We start from the raw sequence: 15,955 nt of genomic DNA on the forward strand, positions 1-15,955 counted from the left end.
TGAGGAGGTTCTAAATCTCTTCTTTATATTGGTCAACCAAGGCTTTCCTGATCGGCCCTGGCTAACAACCCCAATCAAGGACCTTGTAGTCAACAAGGTTTGTGAGGTAACAGCTTTCAGGTGATCCACAAGTTTGTTCAAGACTGTATCACCTATCAAACTTTGTAAGTCATGGGACCTGACTTCGCCTTATATCCAGACAGAGCCAATTCCACGGTTCTGGCACCAAACGTCATCCTCCAAATTAAATTCTCTATCTCGCTTAGAGGGGGCCTGTAGCCAGCATTAGCATTCCTGCTGCCATTTCATCCTCCACCACCCCCCAAGTCTGGGACTAACAGGTTTAACCTGCTGTGGAGACTCCTCCCCATCAGCAACTCCATTGGAGCTATCCCTGTCATTGAGTGTGGGATGGTTCTATAATCGAATAGGAACCGGGACAGTTTGGTATCAAATGATGTTGTAGGCTGCTTCTTTTAGCCTCCCTTCAATGTTTGGAGTGCTCTTTCTGCCAGACTACTGGACAATAGATGGTATGGAGCTGTCCTTATGGGCCAAATGCCATTCAACTTTAGGAAGTACTTAAATTCCCTGCTGATAAATGACATCCAATTGTCTATGACCAATACTTCCGGGAGAATATATATCGTGAACGATGCTCACAGCTTCTCAATAGTCATCCCTGAGTTTGCCGAATGAACTTTATGCACATCCAACCACTTTGAATGGGCATTCACAATGACCCGGAACATTGAGTCTGTGAAAGGACCAGTCTAGTTGACATGCAACCGAGTCCGGTGTTTACCCAGCTATTCTCATGAATGTAGGGATGCTGTTCGTGGCAATTTTTGTCCTTGTTGGCACTCTGGTCACTGCTCCACCAATACAGCTATGTTAGTATCCAACCTTGGCCACTGCACATAGCTTCTTGCCAGCACCTTAACCTTGGAAACCCTTGGATGACTCTGGTGGAGTTCAACCAATATCTGGTGGTGACCTTTACTTGGGACAATCAATCAGTCTTGCTCCCCTTGGAATATGCCATCCTCTACAGTGATCTGGTCTTGTCGGGTCCAGAAAGGTCCCAATCCAGGTTGCAGTGGCCCTTCTGTTTCCCACCTTACCACCAGCTATTTCAGTTTCGCTGGACAGGATCTTTTTGTGTCCACAGTCGGATATTGTCAGCGGTAATGCGAAGGGTGTTTAGGAAGTTTAAAAACTAAAACAAACTCTTCGGGGGAGACACCGTTGGTGGAATTTCTGCCAGTGGGAGGCAGTTCAAGGTATCTGCATTAACCACTTGGCCTCCTGGACAGTTTTCTAACTTGTACTTGTACACGCTGAGAATAATGGCCCACCCCTGAATTCTACTGGAAGCTGTGGGCAGCATTGCCGTGTCTTCCTTCAGTAGTCTTGACAGGGGTTTGTGAACTGTTACTATGACATATTCCCATCTATAAAGATAGTGGGGGAACTTTCTCACACCAAAGATGACTGCCAAATCTTCCTTCTCTACTTGGGCATATTTCTGTTCAGCATCAGACAACGTCCGTGAAGCATAAACTATCAGACATTTCGCTCCATTGGGCCATTAGTGATCCAACACTACTCCGATGCCAGATGGGGAGGCATTGCATGTCAGCACTGCCTCTTGCTTCAGATTATAATGGGCCAATACCTTAGATGACGATAGCTGCTTTATCACTTCCTGAAAGGCTACTTCTTGGCTACAAGACCATTTCTAAAACTGACCCTTTTTCAATAGCAGGGGTAAGGGTGCCAAGATGGAGGCCAGGTTACATATGAAGTTTCTGTAATAATTCACTAACCCAAGGAAAGACCAATGTTCTGGTACAGATGTGGGAGTTGGGCTCCTTTGATCACCCTCACTTTCTCTTCCCACTGGTGTGACCCGGTTTCGTCAACTCTGTAAACCAAGTAGGTCACTTGAGGCACCTGGAGCACATATTTTTCCCTTCTAAGGTGCATGCCCACCTGGGAGAAACGTTTAAGCACTATATCCAAGTTCTCCAAGTGCTCTTTATTGGTCTTTCGGTTATTAGTATGTCATGTAGATAAATGGAAACCAAGGGTGGCCTTATAAAATGTTCTCTATGGTCTCCTGGAAAAGCGTGCATGCTGATGACACCCCAAATGGCAGTGTTGTATATTGGTATAAACCCTTATGGTATTAATTGTAGCGTACTTCTGCGACTCCTCATCCAGTTGCAAGTGCAGGTAGATGTGGCTCCTGTCCAGATTCGTAAAGGACGCTCCCCCCACAGGTCCTGTATGCGAGGGATTGGGTATTTATGCAGCTATGAGAAGTGGTTTACCATTTGCTTAAAATCCCCACAACTGAGCCATCAGGCTTTTCAATTGATGCTATCCATTCTCCTAACTGCACAAGTTTGATGATTCCATTGCTCTCTAGCTGCCTGATTTCCACCTCTATTTTTGCCTGCAAGGCAAATGGAATTGTGCACACCTTCCAAAATCTCAGAATTGCTTCCTGGTCAAAATGTAAACTGGCTTTGGCCCCTTTGGTAGTCTCAAGGCATTCTTGTCTTTGTTAACCAAGGTACAACATTTAGGAGCAGAGAGGTCATGCTTGTATAAAAAGTTGGTTAGGCCACAGCCAGAGCATTGTGTACATTTCTGGAATCTGGAAAACATTATTGGAGGGATGTGAATGCAGTGGAGAGAGTGCAGAGGAGATTTACCAGAATGTTGCCTGGACTGAGTTTTTGTATTGAAGAGAGATTGGATAGACTGAGCTTGTTTTCCTTGGAGAAGGAACTGAAGGAGGAACATGATTAAGATAACTAAAAGCATGAGGGACACAGGGTACACAAGAGGGGACCTTACCAGGAGGCATAAGTTTAAGGTAAGGGCAGGAGCTTTGGACAGTATGTGAGGAAGTACTTTGTCACTCAGAGGTAGTGGGAATCTGGAATTCACTGTCTCTAATGGTGGAGGTAGAGGGCCTAGGGCTGGAAAATGGAATTCGTATAGTTAGATTGCTGTTGTTGATCAATGCAGACTCAATAGATTAAAGGGCTTTTGTCACGACTTATAACATTACCCCAGTGGATTGTTATATCCCTGCCCCTTCTTCACTGGAACTGGCTGTAACCCCAGCGGTATTGCCACTCTTGCTGAAAGCAGAACAAAAAAACTTTCAGCCAATCATGTTCATCTCCACCTAATTAACACTCCATTGAGCATTACATTGACAATGGGCAGCTGTCAGGAGTTCCTTCAAATTTTGTCACTAACTGGAAGCATAACTCTGAAATATAAAAATTTTGCATATATTTGTATTGGATTGTGAGATCAATGGAAATACTAATATTCTACAATCAAAGTTACTAAACTGCTTACAGCATCAAACTTTTAATGGAAGTACAATCAGATAAGTAGGAATACTTAAGTATTTTAAATGGAAACATGATGTTAAGTAAATCTTACGAACATGCAGAATACTGAACTATTGAAAAGAAATTATGGTGAGTGAAATGACTCAGCATCATGTATCAAATAAATATCTGACCTCACAGACTATGAGGTTCTGTATGTCATAGTCTGATCTGTGCTGAATTAACTGATTGCTGCTTAGGTGTAGTAAGGTAAAAACAAATCAGGGTTCTTGATCCTGATTACCAACCAATGGCACTCTCATCGAAATGCAAATGTATACCAGATAAATATAGGCATAGTATTAGCTACAATGGATAGCCAGTTAGGTGAAGTACTAGACGGCAATTAACATCTGTGACATCAATACTAGCAAGGAGTCAACACCTTCAGAACACAGCATAGAACGTGAAAATCAAACAGAAGTGAATTTAAAAAAAAATAAGTTATCACTTTTTAAAGCATCTTAATCTTTATGAATGAGTGTAAAATATGGTGAAGAGACCCACTCCACTACGATAGATTTTCTGGGAATCTGGCATACTCAAGTTTACAATCTTAAATTAATGTGATCACTTACAGCTTGCTGCATACTATTAAAGAGGGCAGCATAGTCTTCATTAAGAGTCATCAGTTCCTCATGTGTTCCTTGTTCTGCAATACATCCATCCCTCATGAACAGTACTTCATCACAGTCTACAAGATACTGGAAGGATAAGAAAACATAAGACTTGGAAGAGTGTGTGTGCATGTGCATATATTAAATGCCTTTTAATTGTCCCCTTGGTTATGCCACTGATCTCAAGGACCAGACGTATTCCCCAGACAAAGCAGCTTTTCTTGAATTTAATTTTGTCAATTATTTATCAATTTCATTTGTTAAAAATCACACACCAGGTTATAGTCTAACAAGCTTTCTGAGCATTGCTCCTTCTTAAGGTAACTAGTGGGGCAGAATCACAGGACACAGAAGTTATAATAAAAGACCAAAGTGTCATACAACTGATGCAATGTGTTGAACAAACCTAGATGGTTGTTGTCTTTAATCACTTAGAATGGATTGCAGGTTTCGATTCATTAATATGTAAATCCCAGAACACCTTTCAAGTCACATTCCCTTGATAACTTAAGGTTTTATATAAAAAAAAGTGACATCTCAGCTCAGACAATGTATTAAAGATGTGAGTTTAGAGTCAGTCTGTATTCCAACCTTGAATTAGACTGGTTCTGTTTCCAAAGTGGGAATTTATAAAATGTCACATGGACTAACTGGCTACAGATTGTGTGCTTTTCGACCAAATAGAATGTATCTGCAAATACAAATCTCCAATTGAAAATTCACCCACAGACTTATATGTGTATGTGCGTGTGTGTGAGGGCGAGAGAGTTTGTGTTTCTATGCGCAAGCATGATAATTTGTGCATGAGTGTGATGGAATTTATGCCTGTGAGAAGGTGTGCGCATGGAGTGTGTGTGTGTCTGAGAGGGTCTGCGTGAGTGAGATCATGTGTAAGAGTGTATGTGTGAGAGTAAATAGTGTGGTGGGGTAACCTGTAGTGTGACATGATCCCGAGATCCAGGTTGAGGCCATCCTCATGGGTACCGAAGTTAAGTTGCTAAGTTTGGTCATCGTTAGACTTGGTTGCAGACATTTTTTTATTGAATTCAAATTCTACCATCTGCCGTGGTGGGATTTGAACCTGAGTCCCCAAAACATTTTCTGGGATTTCTGGATTCAACCACCATCCTCAAATGCAAGGGTTACACTCTAATTATATTTCATGACTGCTTTTTATTATGTAGGAGAAAGTGAGGACTGCAGATGCTGGAGATCAAAGCTGAAAATGTGTTGCTGGAAAAGCTGAAGGAGGGCTCATGCCCGAAATGTCGATTCTCCTGCTCCTTAGATGCTGCCTGACCTGCTGCGCTTTTCCAGCAACACATTTTCAGTGCTTTTTATTAAGGGTGGATTTCAGATCTCTAACGATAACTGAGAAACAATTCTATGGTTTGAGCAACAGAAGCATGTTCTTATTTGTATTATCACACTAGCAGTGGAATCAGGGCTGTAGTTAGATGAAGCACAATAAGATGCATGGATGTTCATAATTAAACAAAACAAACAGATATGAAGGATATACAGCACCAAAACTGCCTGCCATTTAGATATTTTTGGAAATGCTAATTTTGGTTTGAGTTGTAAGTTTATATTAATTACAACACACAATACAAGGATACAATGTAACTGTTTTACATCAAATTGAAAACAATATCATTGGCTTGTCATGGCAGAATGTTCAAGTGTTTTTTTTTTATATCTTAAGTGGCCTTGGCACATAGTGTATACCTTCAGGATAAATTAAATATTATTGAATGTGTAATACAAACAAAGAATCACAGATGCTTGAAATCTGAAACAAAAACAGAAAGTGCCGGCGAAACTTAGCAGGTCTGGCCACAGAGAAAAGCAGAGTTTAGTATTTCGAGTTCAGTGATCTTTATCAGAATATATTGCTGAATATGTGCCTACCTGAAGTTGGTGCGTTACAAAGAGAACAGTCTTTCCCATCATTCCAGATTTAATGGCATGGGTAAACATATGAGCTCCAACATGTGAATCCACAGCACTCAGTGGATCATCCAGCAAGAATGTATTTCGATCACTGTACAGAGCACGAGCAAGACTAATCCGCTGTCGCTGTCCTCCACTGAGATTGGCACCACGTTCTCCAATCTGTGGTGAAGATTTGTAAAGCTAATGCTATTGAATATTTGAGAGTGACTCACTAATCTTCAACTACTGTGAAGATTTTGAGTTTTTCACAATGTTGAATTGCACATTTTTAACATGATCAGTGAATTCCACTTGGCTCAAAAATAATACTTAACATAATTAATGATTAATATGGAAATATAGCAACTTCAGTTACAAGAATGCAAAATAAATCATAATTATCAGCTATAATTAATACCACGCATGTAGTTTTACATGGATCATGTCAAATTTCAAATTTCTTTAACAGCTTGAGCATTCATCACTATTGTGACCCACCATATAAATATAAAATTGAAGCAGCCTAAAAATTAATGCACAATTTCAAGAAATGAACAGATAGTTTTCAACAATGATTTGGTGATTTATTATCATTACTGGTTGGTATAACAGTTAAAACATACCAGTGGGGTGCTACTACTGACCCAGAACAGTGAGTTCAGCCAGAGCTCCAGGTCCTGATTGATGTCCAGTGATCTCCTGTTAGAAAATACACTGCTGCAGTCACTGAGATGGACAGAATCTGCTTCAGTTGTGATATCTGCCCATACCTGAGCTACCAACATTCACTGATTTGAGATCACATATGACGATTGGCAATTTAGATAAGGGGTAACAATATTGCTAGTAACATGAAATCATACCATTGCATGAATCATATTTTGCAAAAGAGGAATGGAGAAAAGGAGGGAAAAGTTAAATCTTCTCAGAAAAAAAGAGTAGGAGGCAGTTGATTTGATTTCTCTTTCTACATTGGTCACAAAGAAGACCTTATATACAAGCAGGATTCATACAATTACTCTATCTTGTTAAGCAACATGACGCCTGGAGGAAGAGCGACTCATCTTCTGCCTAGGAACCCTCCAACCACAAGGGATGAATGCAGATTTCTCCAGCTTCCTCATTTCCCCTCCCCCCACCTTTTCTCAGTCCCAACCCTCAGACTCAGCACCGCCTTCTTGACCTGCAATCTTCTTCCCAACCTCTCCGTCCCCACCCCCTCTCCGGCCTATCACCCTCACCTTAACCTCCTTCCACCTATCGCATTCCCAACACCCCTCCCCTAAGTCCCTCCTCCCTACCTTTTATCTTAGCCTGCTTGGCACACCCTCCTCATTCCTGAAGAAGGGCTTATGCCCGAAACGTCGATTCTCCTTCTCCTTTGATGCTGCCTGACCTGCTGCGCTTTTCCAGTAACACATTTTTAAGCTCTGATCTCCAGCATCTGTAGTCCTCACTTTCTCATAATATTCTGCTTATCCAATTTACATGCTCCCATCCTGAATTCTCACATTTACAATAGGCTTCTGTTTCCCCATGTTTAAACCATTTTAAAAATAACCAAAGTTGCTCGTGGCCAAAGGTTTTCATTTCTCAAGAAACACTTTCAGTTTTGCCCTTGGCCAATTTTCATAATCATTAATAAGTTCCATATGGCAAAAGCATAAACTACATTTACTTATTCATGAAAATTAAACTTCCTTAAATTCTTAATAAGAATTTGTCCTGCGTATTATAACTGTAAATTAGACTGGACATGAAATAATGTTCAGGCAAATTTATTCCCTGCCTTCTTCCAAAAGGCTCTTATAATTCATCTCCTTGATCAAACCTTTAATTACCATTCCAAGTCCCATTTCAAGCTCTGTTCAGTATCTGCTTCTGGAAAGCACTTTGGGATTGCTTATTAAATTAAAAAGGTGCGTTAAGTAAGTACCTTAAATGTTTGCAAAGCTGATAAGCTGATATTTGACAGCAACAACTTCCATTTACAAAGCATTTTAAATATAAAGTAAAATTTGAAATGACCCTCCCAGATGAAAATTGGTCAGATGATCAAAAGCATGATGGAACAGGTAAGTTCAAAAGGGCGTCATAAAGAGAGATAGTAAGAGCAATAGAGATGTTTTAGAAAGAGAACTTCATAGTTTAAAAACTTGGCAACTGAAAGCACATGCACCAATGGTGGAGCAATTAAAGAGGGTGATGCATAAGAGACTAGAATTAATTCCATTACTCCAGTTCATACTGTCAGGGACTAGAGGGTAAGCCAAATTTTCGGAACAAAGATCTTATCTGGGTGTAAAGGTGCATTTCATGTATACATGATCACAATTTAGTTTTTTAAAAAAATCTGATTTTCCTCTGCATTCTCAATCCTGCGCTAGTTTCTTTTGGCCTTTTTGTGGGTTTGAATACTTAATGTGTGAAATACACACTTGCCCTGCCAAAAGCTGGGTTCCCCATTTTATATGGAGCATGAAAATGGAATTCCCTCCAGCACAACATTTTCATCCAGTGAGCCATTGTTTTCAAAGCCCATAAAATCTTGCCAGGTTTGTAAGTTCATGAAGAAAATGCAAAGCTTATTGTGGATTTTGTAACATTGAGAAATGTAAATGCACTTTTTTGACACCATCAGTTTTACTGCAAGCTGTAGTATTTGAATGTTGGTGCATTTTAATGAAATGACTGATCATAGGGATTTTTCCTGAAAAGTTAAGTTGATCTTTACATTGACCAGCATTGTGTAACTGCTAACATATTACAGTAATTTTCCAATGGAGAAAATACCCAAATGCAGAAATATTTACACAATACAATCAGTTCTGATATAACATGATAGTTCAATTCTCGTGTAATCTTGTGTTATATGCAATAGCTGCACTAAACGCATTCAAATCAGAATCACATTATAGCAACACAGGTAAGGAACGTTCATGTTATACAAATAATGGTCTGAATTCTTCAATCATGTTAAAGCCAGTAATAGCAAAATCAATTGTATTGAAAAGGCCATACTGTCATATTCTGGGTTGCGAAATAAATGAAACGACAGCTCTGGCTGATTAAAAAAAAGCTGCTTTCCACACTTCAACAAATAGCACAACTCAATAAATAGCAAAACCTCAACCTCCTTTGCATGACTGTGATCATTATGAGGAGTCAGTGGCAGAGTGGCAGTCACTGAACTTGTAATCCAGGACTCCAGCTCAATGTTCTGGAGATATAGATGCTAATCTTAGAATAACATGTACAGAAATTTGCAGGAATTAGAAGGTAGCCTAATGGCAACCCAGTTTCTACTGTTAATTGTCATTAAAACCGATATGACTCACGAGTGTACTTTAGGGAAGGAAAAGTCATGACTCTTAACTGCCTCTGAAATGGCTTCACAAGCCACTGAGCCATATCAAATCCCTATAAAGTCTAGAGAAAGGAATGAAATTAAGGTAGACTACCTAGCATTGACCTAGGCATTGGAAATGACAACCTTTAACACAGCCCTGTCAAAACTGCAAAGTTTTCCTGATCAACATCTGGGGTTTGTGCCATAAATAGAGAACTGTCTCACAGAGCAGTCAAATGAAAGCCAGACATAGTGCTGCTTATAGAATCATATCTTAGGAGACAACATCCCAAAAACCTGGTTCTTGTCTCAATGATAAGGCACACTCACTAGAGGGGGTGGCACATAGTGGCATACAGTCAGAATGAGTTTCTCTGGCAGTACACAACAATTACTTTGGACTGCATGAAGATTCGTGGCATCAGGTCCAACATCGGGACAAACCCCTCCTTCTATTATGACCAACCATTTCACCGTTGGCTGATTTATCAGTACTTTTCCACGTCGAACACCACTTGGAGGTAGCACTGAGAGTGGAAAGAGCACAAACCGTTCCCTCAATGGGAGATTTCAACAGCCATTACCAAGTGACTCAATAGCATGGCCACTGACTAAGTTGGAGGAGAAAGTGAGGTCTGCAGATGCTGGAGATCAGAGATGGAAATGTGTTGCTGGAAAAGCGCAGCAGGTCAGGCAGCATCTAAGGAACAGGAGAATCGATGTTTCGGGCATTAGCCCTTCTTCAGGAATGAGGAAAGTTGGTCCAGCAGGCTAAGATAAAAGATAGGGAGGAGGGACTTGGGGGAGGGGCGTCGGAAATGTGATAGGTGGAAAGAGGTCAAGGTGAGGGTGATAGGTCAGACTGGGGTGGGGGCGGAGAGGTCGGGAAGAAGATTGCAGGTTAGGAAGGCGGTGCTGAATTTGATGGATTTGACTGAGACAGGCTGGGGGGAGGGGAAATGAGGAAACTGGTGAAATCCGAGTTCATCCCTTGTGGTTGGAGGGTTCCTAGCCGGAAGATGAGGCGTTCTTCCTCCTACCGTCGTTTCGCTGTGGTCTGACGATGGAGGAGTCCAAAGACCTGCATATCCTTGGTGGAGTGGGAGGGGGAATTGAAATGTTGAGCTACAGGGTGGTTGGGTTGGTTGGTCCGGGTGTCCCAGAGGTGTTCCCTGAAACGCTCCGCAAGTAGGCGGCCTGTCTCCCCAATATAGAGGAGGCCACATCGGGTGCAAAGGATGCAATAGATGATATGTGTGGAGGTACAGGTGAATCTGTGGCGGATATGGAAGTTTCCTTTGGGGCCTTGGAGGGAGGTGAGGGGGGAGGTGTGGGCGCAAGTCTTGCACCTCCTGCGGTTGCAGGGGAAGGTGCCGGGAGTGGAGGTTGGGTTGGTGGGGGGGTGTGGATCTGACGAGGGAGTCACGGAGGGAGTGGTCTTTACGGAATGCTGATAGGGGAGGGGAGGGAAATATATCCTTGGTGGTGGGGTCTGTTTGGAGGTGGCGGAAATGGCGGCGGATGATGCGCTGTACATGGAGGTTAGTGGGGTGGTAGGTGAGGACCAGTGGGGTTCTGTCCTGGTGGCGGTTGGAGGGGCGGGGTTCAAGGGCGGAGGATCAGGAAGTGGAAGAGATGCGGTGGAGGGCACCGTCGACCACGTCGGGGGGGAAATTGTGGTCCTTGAAGAAGGAGGCCATCTGGGATGTGCGTTTTTGGAACTGGTCCTCCTGGGAGCAGATGCGGCGGAGTCGAAGGAATTGGGAGAATGGGATGGCGTTTTTACAGGGGGCAGGATGGGAGGAGGTGTAGTCCAGGTAGCTGTGGGAGTCGGTTGGTTTGTAGTAGATGTCCGTGTTGATTCGGTCACCTGAGATAGAAATAGAAAGGTCGAGGAAGGGGAGGGAGGAATCTGAGACTGTCCAGGTGAATTTGAGGTCGGGGTGGAAGGTGTTGGTGAAGTGGATGAACTGTTCAACCTCCTCGTGGGAGCACGAGGCGGCGCCGATAAGTCATCGATGTAGCGGAGGAAAAGGTGGGGTGTGGGGCCAGTGTAGTTGCGGAAGATGGATTGTTCCACATATCCTACGAAGAGGCAGGCATAGCTGGGGCCCATGCGGGTGCCCATGGCTACTCCTTTCGTTTGGAGGAAGTGGGAGGATTGGAAAGAGAAGTTGTTCAGGGTGAGGACCAGTTCAGTCAGTCGAAGGAGGGTGTCTGTGGAAGGGTACTGGGTGGTACGGCGGGAAAGAAAGAAGCGGAGGGCTTTGAGTCCTTCGTGACTAAGTTGGCCATCATACTACTACGATCGGTCTGCAGCTGTGATGAATGAACTAAAAAGAGGAAAAAAAACTGACTTGACCAATCCTCATCGATCCACCTGTTGCAGATGCCTCCATCCATGATAGTATTGGTAGAAGTGTCCCATCTTGAAGTCCTCCAATGTGTTGTGTGGCACTTCCACTGTGCTAAATAGGACAAAGTTTGCACAAATCTGGAAACTCAAGACTGGGTCTCCATGATGGGCCAACAGTAGCTGGAGACTTACATTCAACCATGACTTGTAACCTCATGGATTGATATATCAGGAATTACCTGCTCATTGATGCTCAGTTTGGTTCTGCCATGGACACAGAGATCCTGACCTCGTTATGGTTTTGGTCCAAATATGAACAATAGAGCCGAGCTCCTAAGGTGAGATGGCTGCCTTTGATATCGAGGCAGTATCTAACCAAATATGGTGGCAAGCACTCCAACAAACACAAAGTCAATGGGAATCAGGGTTAAATCTCTTTGCTGTGTGGAGTCGTACTTAGTACAAGGCAAATCTATTGTGGTTGTTGGAGATCAATCACCTTAGCCCCAGTACATCATTACAAGTACATCACTGGACTGCATCTGTACCTATCTATACCCTTCCTGCATCATAAATGAACATTGCTAAAAGACAACACCCAAAATTAGCTCCCAAGTGCAAAATCCAGCCCTAGGTCTCTTGTTACGGTCTTCAAAATATTTAAAATGAATGAATGGCACACACTTATATAGCACCTTTCATGACCTTTGAATGCCATAAAGCAATTTATATCCATTAATTTACATAAATTTTGCACCTGTATATATGTTCCACAATTCTTATGTCGTGGTGTACAAACAAGCAGCAAACAGAGCTCCATTCTTTAACTTTGATGAATATCTTGGCTAACAAGATGAAATAACACTTATCCCATGTTTCCTGTGGGGAACCAAACTTGAAGGAAGTTTAGAGCAAAGGACCAGAGTTACCAGTGAGACCTCCCTTTAGTATGGTTCTGCACTGAGAACATGGAAATTATGAATTTACAACACTGTCAAATCACTGATGTACAAAATACTTTTTACCTCAGTCATGTCTCCACATGGTAGAACCTCTATGTCTGGATATAAACAGCAAGCCTCCAACACATTATTATACCTAGAATGTGTAAAGACAGAGATATTGTTCGTTTTATTTCAATATTGATTATTGATCCATTCAGTAGTTAAATACATATGCTCAATAATAATAATCAAGTCCAACCATGTTTCTGTTGGCTAGAACACAGAAAACTAAAATTGTCTTTCATTTTTTATGGCACCTAAGCAGAAGTTCAAAGCTTCTGCTTTTAAAAGAAGAGTGCCAATGTTAACTGGCTGACTACATAAAGGTTTCAATGAAGCACAATTTGTCCATTGCTTTATAATGCAATCAAACTGTTTTGTAGCTGTCTAACAATGCTCTGCGTTATATGTATCATCTATCAAATGTCATGTTATGATCCTAGCTGATGATATTACTGGACATATCAGATCCCATACTGATATATGGTTTAACGGATAATTTATTTAACACAGTCATTCATTGAAATGCAAGCAAGCAATGCTGAAGCTTCATGTTTAATAATAAAACAGAAATTATTACACAAAAGAAAATGATCAAAAATATAATAAACCAAACTAATTACATATAAGACAATGACAAAGGTTTCAAAACACAGCAAAATAGTTTTTCTATGCCAAAGCCATTCCTTTACAGTACTCAAACACCAGATAGAAGCCCTTTTCGTTCACATCTATAGGTAACTTAACTATTGCTTTCAATTCCTGGTCTGGAGAATCTGATGACCTCCTCCTGACATGTTCACAAACTAAGCTTTAGGGTTCTAATCAAAACTTCTGGTATGGAATGTTCAAAGTAAACTCCTCGCACAGAGGTGATCTATTTTTTAACAGGTCTAAACTGTCTTCAGGATAAACAATTTTACAAATTTAATATCTACCAAGACTTTTGCAAGCTGAAACCAGAAAAGGTTTTCTCAGTTACAGTAATTCTGCTAAGCCTAAATAAAACAGTTCCAGACATTTCTAATTTAAAGACTTCATGGTTCACTTCACAGTTTACATTGTTCAACACTCCCAATGCAAATAAATTCACATTACACTCCAGGAACTATTTCTCTCATACCATTTATAAAAAGAAATCAAGGCCCCAGAAAGCCTGATAGTCAATCATTAAACCCATTCATACACATGAGCGAAAACCCATGTCACTAGTTCAAAATCCAAAGTTGAAATAAATATTTAACTTTATATAAATCACATACCATAAATCACAGTTATAAGAAATCAATTCTGTGTGTAATACAGTCCATCCATAGGGGGGCTGAATTTATAAAATACATCATTTTTTAAGTGACTGTGCTTGCTGATACTGATGCATACACGTTACATGCTGCTTTAAATTACACTTGTGCAGAATGTGGGAGATGCAGTGGGACCAGGCTTCAGGATGGGCTGGGGGAGTGAAAGGACCAGGGGGTGGAAAACAGATTAGGACTTGGTGTCTCTCCCTGTTGCCCCCTCACTCTAGGGGCTCCGCCCATGCACTTGGCATCTCATTTCCCCACCTTGGAATCCCAATTCAACATTGCACACTTTCCAGTGCATGTGCAGTAATATACTCATGTGGTAAAGTCAACATGACAACATCGTGTTCAGAACCATGCTTTTTCCAATGAACGCCTATGAGTAGCTGTCCACAGTTGGTCACGTCAGCAACCACTGCTTTTGTAATGGATGGTACGTAATTGAAAGGTACAACACAGGAACAGGGTGTTAGGCCCTCTCTGATTCCTAATCCTCATTTAGACCCACTACGTATTTTCCCATAGATGGTTTCTAATCCTCTGTTCACCTCCCATCCACATGTCTATCAAGATACACCTTAAACTGTGCTAATGAGCCTGCTTCTACCACCTTCACTGGCAGTGTGTCACAGGCATCCACTACCCTTTGTGAAAAAGTTTCCTCGCACTTCTCCCCTCAACTTTCCCCCTCTCACATTGAACCTGTGCCCACTTGTAGTTCACTTTTCCATCCTGCAAAAAAGTCTCTGACTCTCCACTCTATCTATGTTTCTAATAATTTTGTAGACCCCTTCAGCCTATGTCTTTCCAGTGAAAACAATGAGTTTATCCACCCTCTCCTCATAACTGAAACACTCCAGATCATGAAATATCCTGGTAAACCTTCTCTGATCCTCTCCAAAGCTTGGAGTGAGGCATTATGGGTACAGCTCAGGAATAGGAATGTTGCAATCTTCTGGGATTATAATACAGACCTCCCAACTGCTAGCGGGAAACAGAGGAAGAGATATGTAGTCCGATTCAAGAAACGAATCCGTGAAAATTACAGGGTTGTTATGGTGAGTGATTTAGTGTCATACAGTCATACAGCACAAAACCAGACTCTTGGGTTCAACTCATCCAGGCCAATCCCCTTAAACCTTTCCTATTCATGAATCTGTCCAAAATGTATTTTAAATGTTGTAACTGTACCTGTCTCTACCATTTCCTCTGGCAGCTCCTTCCATATATGCACCACCACCTGTGTGAAACAGTTGCCCCTCAGGTCCCTTTTAAATCTTTCCCCTCTCATCGTAAGCCTATGCCCTCTCGGTTTGAATTCTCCTACCATGGGGAAAAAAAATTGTTGCCACTGCAATTGGCTGAATGACCTCTTTCCGCACTGTAGGGATTCTCTGATTCACCTTAACCATGCCTGTCATGAGTTTATAAACCTTTATAAGGTCACCCCTCAACCTCCTACGCTCCATGTCAACGTTCCGGCCTATCCAGTCTCTCCTTATAACTCAAATCCTCCAGTCTCTGATTGCAGCAGGACCCTCCCACATTGGAAAATGGCCAGCCAATTAGAAAATCCAAGTTGGCTTCCTTTCAGTATGGTTAACCAGGTCTCAAGAGTTATAGAGTCATAGAGGTCTACAGCACTGAAAAAGCCCTTTGGCCCATTGAGTCTGCATCAGTCAAAAACAATCACCTGATAATTATAATCCAATTTTCCAGCACTTGATCAATAGCCTTGTATGCCTCGGCATCACAGTGCACGTCTAAATATTTAGTGCACTAATTGGCTGCCAGCGTTATTAAAAAACACAGAATACTAGAGAAACTCAGCAGGTCTGGTACAACCATTGAGAAAATAAAGGTTAGCAATTTGAATTTGGTATGTCTTCTTCAGAACCTTTTCTGAAGGTTTATGAAATATATTTCAAGTCACTAATTTCCTGAAAGCTTCAGAAAACAATGCCACAAAAG

At 41.7% G+C, this 15,955-nt stretch overlaps 1 protein-coding gene across 6 annotated transcripts in view; it reads right to left on the bottom strand.

The window, feature by feature from the left end:
* LOC122557198 (ATP-binding cassette sub-family C member 5-like) overlaps positions 1-15,955 on the bottom strand; it is a 190,985-nt gene that overhangs the window by 70,757 nt on the left and 104,273 nt on the right. For all 6 annotated transcript variants that reach the window (XM_087992076.1, XM_087992080.1, XM_087992077.1 and 3 more), the window contains 3 exons: positions 12,702-12,774; positions 5,948-6,151; positions 3,998-4,123 (listed from right to left, as the gene is read on the bottom strand). In XM_087992076.1, the coding sequence (XP_087848202.1) occupies positions 3,998-4,123; positions 5,948-6,151; positions 12,702-12,774 (403 nt within the window). The remainder of the gene's footprint in view (positions 1-3,997; positions 4,124-5,947; positions 6,152-12,701; positions 12,775-15,955) is intronic.

Source organism: Chiloscyllium plagiosum, unplaced genomic scaffold (assembly GCF_037043375.1).
Source record: "Chiloscyllium plagiosum isolate Xiang-an unplaced genomic scaffold, Cpla_swu_hap1 HiC_scaffold_11, whole genome shotgun sequence".
In the NCBI taxonomy this organism is placed as follows: Eukaryota; Metazoa; Chordata; class Chondrichthyes; order Orectolobiformes; family Hemiscylliidae; genus Chiloscyllium; species Chiloscyllium plagiosum.